This window comes from Impatiens glandulifera, chromosome 6, assembly GCF_907164915.1.
Source record: "Impatiens glandulifera chromosome 6, dImpGla2.1, whole genome shotgun sequence".
In the NCBI taxonomy this organism is placed as follows: Eukaryota; Viridiplantae; Streptophyta; class Magnoliopsida; order Ericales; family Balsaminaceae; genus Impatiens; species Impatiens glandulifera.
This window is the reverse complement of record NC_061867.1, coordinates 37,599,953-37,608,887: the sequence shown is the minus strand read 5'-3', so window position 1 is coordinate 37,608,887 and position 8,935 is coordinate 37,599,953. Positions and strand designations below refer to the sequence as shown.

General features: G+C 34.9%; 2 protein-coding genes across 2 annotated transcripts; both read right to left on the bottom strand.

Moving 5' to 3' along the window:
* Positions 1–333: 333 nt before the first annotated feature.
* On the bottom strand, positions 334–738 carry LOC124943575 (DNA ligase 1-like). The gene has a single exon (XM_047484067.1). The coding sequence runs from the start codon at positions 736–738 to the stop codon at positions 334–336; it is 405 nt and encodes a 134-aa protein (XP_047340023.1).
* Positions 739–5,854: 5,116 nt separating this feature from the next.
* LOC124942464 (calmodulin-7) lies at positions 5,855–6,880 on the bottom strand. The gene is made up of 2 exons (XM_047482978.1): positions 6,719–6,880; positions 5,855–6,373 (listed from the first exon to the last, which is right to left on the bottom strand). Exons 1-2 carry the CDS (start codon positions 6,792–6,794, stop codon positions 6,000–6,002), a joined length of 450 nt encoding a protein of 149 aa, XP_047338934.1. The 5' UTR covers positions 6,795–6,880; the 3' UTR covers positions 5,855–5,999.
* Positions 6,881–8,935: the final 2,055 nt, after the last annotated feature.

Below are 8,935 nucleotides of genomic sequence, written 5' to 3'. Positions count from 1 at the left end.
TAGGGTTAGTGTAATGCCCCCAATCGGGTGGACTTCTCCCTCTTTCTCCAAAATCGCTTTCCCGGAAAAAAAATTTGGAGTCAATTCTAACATATCATCATCATCCTTCTTCTTCTCCAACTCCTCCTTCCTCTTCTTAGTCAACTCTTCATTCCTCTTCGTGGCCAAATCTTTCTTGTCGTCCTTCTTCAACTCAGCTTGCTTATTGTCCAACTCCTCTGTCTCCAATGCCTGCACCCACTTCAACTTAAGAATCTCATTCTACTTCGTCTCCTTCTACGTCAACTCCAAATCATCATCATCTTCATTATTCTTTAACTCATTATCATCTTGCTACTTCTTCAACTCCTCAAGCCTATTCTTCTCCAACTCATCATCATTTTGCTTCTTCTTCAACTCCTCAAGCCTATTCTTCTCCAACTCATCATCATATTTCTTCTTATTCAACTCCTTAAGCCTATTCTTCTCCAACTCATCATCATCTTGCTTCTTCTTCAACTCATGAAGCCTATTCTTCTCCAACTCGTCATCAACTTGCTTCTTCTTCAACTCATTAAGCTTATTCTTATCCAACTCATCATCATCTTGCTTCTTCTTTAATTCATTAAGTCTCTTCAACTCCAACTCATCATCATCTTCCTTTTTCTTCAACTCACTAAGCCTCTTAAACTCCAACTCATCATCATCTTCCTTTTTCTTCAACTCATCAAGCCTCTCCTTCTCCAACTCCTTCTGCATTGAATCAACATTCTTCTGTTCCTTTATTTCCCCTAATAATGTAAATTTGGTTGAACATTAGACGTTGATCCTCTTTGATGAGCTTCATTTCAGTTTTAAGCTCATTTACATCCTTTTTAGCTCCTTTACATCCTTTGTCAGCTCATCAAGTTTGACATCAGTTTGAGCTTCAATCACTCGAACTAGGGATGGAGAATTGTCTTGGTTAATTTGAGGAGTCGTCACAAAAGGGACTTGCCGAGTAGACCGAGAGGTGTCTTGGTTAGATTCATTAGTAATAGACCGAGAGGTGTCTTGGAACCAAGAGGTGACTTGGCTAGATTCATCAATAAATTACCTTTCGATTCTCTTCCTCTTTGCTAGTATGGTTTTGGCGGGCTAGGGATTAAGTAGTCTTCTCCACTTGGTCGTCGATTTGGGAGTCCTTTCATCTTTGGGAGTACTTTCATCTTAATTCTTTCTCTTACTACTATTTAGTTCAAAGAATTCATCATAAATGAAGTTTCCCATATCTTCAAAGTTCTCCCCACAGTACTGCATCTTCTCCTCCTCAGACTCATCAATCTACGTTAAAATATCGCACTTCAGGAGGGCAGTGACTACCTCCTAGATGGTGTTGTTCCTGGAGGCTCTATAGAGCAATATCCTTGGGCATATAGGCTCGTCCCGATCGATCCTATTCGCAAATTTGGGGACAAATGTCTTGATAACCTCATAGGTCCACACTTGGAAGGCTGGTGCGAACTCATGAATAGTATAAGCGACATCACAACCATTTTTCCCCTTCCAGGTTTCCCTTTTGGCTAGATATACCTTTCGGAGATATTTCATGTCTTTGTCAATACCCTTCAGGGTTGCTCTGAAGGACATCTTTCCCCATGGAAATTGGAGGAACATCTCCATGTCCTCCACCATGCGGAAGATTTCTAAACTTACTCTCCTCCTATTATCAATTGTGAAAAATTACTAGTAAATCAAGTATATGAGCCCCATCTTCTATGCATCCTCCTTATCGGAGCATTGGATGAATCTTGCTTTAACCTCGGTCACTCTAACAATCATTTTACCCCCAAAATATTTGCGGACCAGGGTGTACATTCTTCAACGTCCATATTTTCCACCACATGAAATCTGCCAAAGTTGAGGCATGTCACCAAGGCATATTCTTTTATGCCCCAGCATACCTCCTCACCATTGACCATGAACCTTATCTCCTTCGAATTTGAGTTGTTTTTCCTTATCAGCATCTGTTGGAGTATTATTCCTGAGAAAATACAATCGATGCTTTGAATATATGCTGTAATTGGGTCTACAAAGCCCTACCCATAAGATCAAGGTTATTAAACATCTCATTTATCTTTGACAATCAGGTGCTGACGAATTTCCATAAAACACGGCTAGGAAACTTTTCAATAATGGATTTGGTTTTGGTTTTGGTTTTGGTTTGTGCCATCTGAAAAGTAACAATATGTTAGACTAATGAAAACACAATATATTTCAAGGTAGAGTAAAACTGCATTTTGCGTCGGCGCAACCGATGCAAAATGCAATTGCGCAGACGTAATATACAAATTCACATCATTTCAAACCATTTAGCATTTACACAAAACAATTCTTCCCCTAAAACCCTATACTTAAACCCTAAAACCATTTCATACTCAGTATGCATACAAGAGGAAAACGACATAAAAACAAAAATTCACCTGAATATCTTTGAAGACGTTGGCTGAAATGATGAAGACATCGTCGGGGGAGGCATTATGGCGTCGTTGGAACTTGCTGGGAGTTGTTGTCTGCGTTACTTGGGGAGTCGAGAGTGTCGAGAGTCGGGGAAGTTGATGGCGCTAGTTGGGATCACGATCGGGTCAGGGGAGAAGAAGAGAGAAAGAAGAGGAAGAAGAGGGAAGTCCAACGGTCGGGGAGGGAGGGAAACTGAAATGAACCGAATGGAAAGGGGAACAAGGGAAAAGAGGGGAAAAGTTATTAAGGATAATTTAGACTTTTCCAGGGGCAAAAGTTATTTTTGCAAATAACATTATACGCCAATTATTTTTAAAAATAACCCTATTGTGAGGGTCATTTCATCAAATTTCCCCAATTTAATGCAATCAATTTTTAATTTTTTTATAATTTTTTAAAATCAACTTATCTTTGAAACTTGAATTTGGTTGGTTAAAACTATTAATTAATTCATTTCTGAAAATTGAATTTTGGTGGAAGGAGTTATTTTTTAGGCACTTATTTTGAAAAAAAATCATCATAATGTTTTTTTTTAAGAAAAATAATTTTCATTAATTCAAAAAATGAGTTACATTTCAAAACTTAAATGGTAGAAAAATGCTAACAAAATCAATAAATAAAAACCAATGTGTTAAATAACATGACATATTTGTAACAACTATAATTTCAATGATGAAGATCGAACAATCTTATAATTTTTGAGGGGGACTCCAAAGATCTGTAACGATGAGCGATGAAGTAGAGCAAGCTGAATAAACCAATCAAACGGTGTCAGAAAAATCTATACAAAATATTCTGAGCGGCATTGAATTTTATCATTGACCGAGGGCTGGTAAACGACGCCAAAAAGGTAATACCAAGTGATAACTGACCGTCTACATATGGTCAAAAAAGTGAGAAACTCGTAGAAATAATTGGAGGATAGATGTAAGAGGGTATCCGACTGAAAGATCTTATCCGGTGACTTTTTATTGGAAAAATAAAAAACAACTCCAGATCCGGTAACTTCATCTCCTTTGTTGCTAAGAAGGGGACAAACAAAGACTGGAGAAAATATCACCAACACAATCGAATGATATGAGCAGCAAACGATCCACCGAAAATTACGAGAATTATTCAAATCACAAAATTTAGGATGAAAATTTGATCCAACAAAATAAGATTTTGCATCAAACAAAATATAACACAACTCAAATCAGAGTGATGAAAAGAAAAGAAAAAAAAAGCTGCACTCTTTAATACTAGAAAAGTCATCAGGCCAAGTAAGAACTAGAACTTTTTTCTAGAGAAATAAAAGAGAAGAAGATGACCATTATAACTTTTTCCATACTCTTGTTTTATCAAATTTTGTCAGCGTTGACAATTTCACCTCAGATAATTCATCTAATTGTTAAATAATTTTGAAAACTTTCTCATAAAATAAAATAAAAATATCTTTTGAACTTTCTTGTTCAACATCAAAATGGTTTAGAATGCAATTATTATTATTATTTAAATAAATTCCAAGAAAAAAGAGATTCATCGAAGTTTTTGTTCACAGTTGATCCATTAAATATTTTTAACTTTCAAATTTGAAAAATCAAAAGATGAGTGACCATAATTATTCAAACCCATTTTTTTTTTCAACTGGACAATAAATATAACCTTGTTATAAAGGCAACATTTTATTTGAATATTGAGATTTCTAGTAAAAGATGAAATGTTGTTCAGTGAATTCTCCAAATAAAGATTTCAAATTGTTACATTTAGAATTTCATTTTTTTTATATTTACAAGATGAATTGAAGGTTTAGTTTTCTTTGTCATAAACTTAAGTTAGACTCCCTCCAAACAATTTCAACATGAACTCAATCTTACCAATGTGAATTTAAAGATAAGATGACATAATTATGGTGGAAATAAAGCGTTAATTTTATCCTAGTCAAAACTAGGGTTAGAAAGAAGTTGTGAAACTAATTTATATGACATTTTCTAGAACTTAAGGTTTGTTGAGGAAAGTGATCCAAGGATCCTTGATATATTGATTTTAGTTTCATTTCGAATACAAAAGAAAAGGTCGTTTATGAGCTCATTTTTTATGTCGATTAAATCTTTACATGTTTTTGATTGATTTTTTTGTTTTTTTGTTTTTTTGTGTTTTTGATCCTCAAATATTTATGTTTGATTATGTTGATTAAGGGTGTCAATTTGAGATTCTGTTAAAAGTGTACTGTGCAATGTGTGCATCACTTTATCAAGAAACTTAGTAAGGAATAAGGACACTAATACTTTGTTGCTTAGTTTTTCTTAATCTAAAACTTCTCTTAATTTTTGTTTTGTAGATTGAGTCTCAAGATTTTAGTATAGATGTTTAGATTAGAGTTAACAAAGTTGCATCAAAAGTTTCTACAAATCTTGTAATGTTTTTTTTTTTTAAGATGGTACTGGAAAGTAGATACTACCGCTACCACTACCTAGTCATTGACTGCGACTCACTCTTCGACCTAAAAATCTCTTCATCAAGCCTGATTTTTGACAGAAGCGCGCCTAGGCCTAACTGCACCCACCTGTGTCATACCCGACCGAACTCTAGTTACACCTGGCTACGACCGGAACAAGAGAAATTGGAACTAGTTATATTGAGAGGTGATATTAGCTCTCTGGATTAGAATATGATTGATATCTGCTCAGCTTGCCATAGGTTGATTGTATCAATGGTCCAAATTAATAAATTACACCTCTGAAGTCGACTTTCGGTGTTGTGGTTCACTTCAAGTCACAATCCCTTTATTGTGGGTCAAAACACCACAATGATAACATAATTTAGGTAGAATCATTGTGAGCTATGGATGGTCTATTGTCGTACCCCGTAATGACAATATCAGTTGATACTAGTTCATCTATACATAGATTGTACTCTTAAGCTTGATTGACAATTTCAAATGGCACAACCAGGTGGACCATGTATTCGATTGGAGAGTCAATGATCTACATTGAGTAGCAATGTTATAAAGACATGGTCCTTGTATTATTGTAGTTAGATCAGCACACATATGCCTCTTGACGCAATGCAGACAATGCTCCATTGATAGAGGACAAATTACAATACTAATATTATATAACTATCTTCTTAACTTAGTTAGACTAACCCATAACTAGCCAGTTACAACATTTAAACAGCTAGAATACCAAAATTGCCATACCTTAGGCTCAAGTGGTATATATCATCTTATCAATTGAGTTTTTTTTTTTCTTTAAGCCTTTGTGAAACATTATCCTTATTCATGAAACTTAATAAGTCTATTCCATTTCCATCTCAAATCAATCTATTTCTCATACCTTTCTACCCTAGAATTGATCCAAGATATTTCTGGTCAAAGGGTAGAAACATTAGAATCTACTTCAAGTGTTGTGATAGAATTGAGACCAATATGGGAATACACTACTACTTCTACTACTACTACTACACAATCAAAATTCAAACAACTAACTTCATTTTGTTACAAAAGAAGAAAAACATAAATAGGCTTTCACACTCGATAATTACTTTGCCATCATCACCTTAACAAACTCCTCATAGTTGATCTGCCCATCGCCATCAACATCAGCCTCGCGTATCATCTCATCGACTTCTTCGTCGGTTAGTTTTTCACCAAGGTTGGTCATAACATGGCGTAACTCTGCAGCAGAAATGAAACCATTTTGATCCTTGTCAAAAACACGGAAAGCCTCTTTTAACTCCTCTTCCGAGTCTGTATCCTTCATCTTTCTGGCCATTAGGTTTAGAAACTCGGGGAAGTCTATGGTTCCATTCCCATCTGCATCTACTTCGTTTATCATGTCTTGTAACTCAGCCTCAGTTGGGTTTTGCCCAAGAGACCTCATTACGGTTCCCAACTCTTTGGTGGTGATACAACCTGGATTTTATTTACAAAAGTTTAATAAAAATATTTCAATTGATTGAAGAACACATTTTTTCATGGAAGACTCCATTTATAAAATATACCCAAAATCCCCAAAATCTAATGCAACAAAAAAGGAGGGCTAAATCCAACTTTCCAAATGATTACAAATTAGAAGGAAATCAATTCTACTGTTTTGCAAATAACAAATGATCCTGAATTATGATGTCTCATATCATAATATTATAGATCTAATCAATTTGAATCTTGAGCCTTATCAATTTAAACCCAAAATAAATCAAGACTGTAAACATAGCATCAGTTTTTCATCAAATAAGGAAAAAAGAAAGAAAAACGAACCGTCTCCATCCTTGTCGAAAAGACTGAAGGCTTCCTTGAATTCGGAGATCTGGTCATCTGTTAGCTGATCTGCCATGGATGACACCTTAGGAGAGAATCAGGAGAGAGAGGTTAACTCCGGACAAAGGAAGAGAAGATGACTGGTGATATTATATTCAGAAAATCCCACGCTTTGTACACGGACTCGACTCCACCATTCTTTTACACCGAGAATACCGCGTTGCCCCCTCTCACTTTTTTTCCTTATTCTCATTTTCATTTTTTTTATTTGAAAAATATTTTATTATTTCATTTTTCTGCCCAAAAGTTTTTTTTTAAATATTCAAAATGTTACATTTTTTATATTAGCCCAATTATTTAATGGGCTCGAATTTCGAGCATTTTTAATATACGAGGCTCGAACTTTGATTTGAGTCATATGGGGGCTCGAACTATCCAAGTTTTGTCCATTTGAAACTTTTTACTTAATTTAATATGACATAGAATTTTTATAAAAAAAATGGCAGTTGTCACTCGTGCTCTCACACATAAAAAGAAAAAAAAATATCATTCTTATTAGTATTTCTCTCTCTTTGTCTCGATTTTTTCGCTTCTCTGTTTTATTGTTCTTAATTTCTTTCTTCATCTTCTTCAGTAATTAATCCGTTCAATTAGAGAACTACGTGAATTTTTCATTAAATATCACGACTAACTATTCTGACAACGAAGGTTAGTATTCTTCACTCGTCTCCCTCTCTCGATTTAGGGTTTAATTTAGGAATATTGAAGACGTGTTTTAGGGTTTACAACGATCGATCCGTATTTTAGGTTTTACCGATTGTTTGAGTAAAAATCATTTTGCTCTTTTCATCTCGGATGAGATTTTATTCTTAACACTATTTTAGGGACAAAAGGAATTCTCCTAGTGGAATTTATAACGTAACATAACATTTGAAATGAATGTTTAATATTTGTGTTTGTAATGTATTTTGATATTTGAAATTGTTTTTACTCTATATGCATGATAATGTTTGGAAAATTTTCATAACATTAACATTTTGATATGCTGATGACAGGGGATGACACACGGCTTCTCACTAATCTTGTGGACGTGAATTATTCTATTTGAATCAATAAATCTAAACACCTTTCTTGGTACTTAATAGATATGTCAGCCAATTATGATTTGAAAATTTTGAAGGTTATATATTTACTGCACATTCTAATTCTTTTAATAAAATCAAATGTTTTCATATGATCAACATTAGATATAATGTAATTTCCTTGGTTTTATTCTTAAGATATTCAAGCAATTAGAATGAAATAGAATTTGGTTTTATGGGAAAATGATGAGAGCAAAGTTTGTTGGGAAAAATTAAAAACAAAGTAAAGAAAAGAGTTAATAAAGTGAGATGTAATTAACTTAGAAATAAACGAAATCTATGAAACATTAAACAACTAAATTTTGTTAATGTTTAATTAGAATAAAGCTAGATGTTTAATTAGAATAAAGCTAAGTTATCTATTTTGTTTTGTGCAGGTCCATAAGACTATGCTAATTTAGATGTGGTCTAAGCAGGCTAATTAGACGTAATTAGATGTGGTAGTCTAACTCCTTCAAAATCGGTCTAAAGGGTAACGTAGTTAGACGAGGACGTCTAACTCCTTTAGACTTGGTCTAAAGGATAACGTAGTTAGACGAGGACGTCTAACTGTTTTAGACTTTGTCTAAATGGATGCGTAGTTAGACGAGGACGTCTAACTCCTTTAGACTTAGTCTAAAGAGATGCGTAGTTAGACGAGGACGTCTAACTCCTTTAGACCTGGTATAAAGAGATGCGTAGTTAGACGAAGACATCTAACTCCTTTAGACCTGGTCTAAAGGGATGCGTAGTTAGACAAGGACGTCTAACTCCCTTTAGACTTGGTCTAAAGGGATGCGTAGTTAGACGAGGACGTCTAACTCCTTTACACCTTGTCTAAAGGGATGCGTAGTTAGACGAGGACGTCTAACTCCTTTAGACCTGGTCTAAAGGGATGCGTAGTTAGACGAGGACGTCTAACTCCTTTAGACTTGATCTAAAGGGATGCGTAGTTAGACGATGACGTCTAACTCCTTTAGACTTGGTCTAAAGGGACGCACAGTTAGACGAGGACGTCTAACTCCTTTAGACTTGGTCTAAAAGGATGCGTAGTTAGATGAGGACGTCTAACTCCTTTAGACTTGGTCTAAAGGGA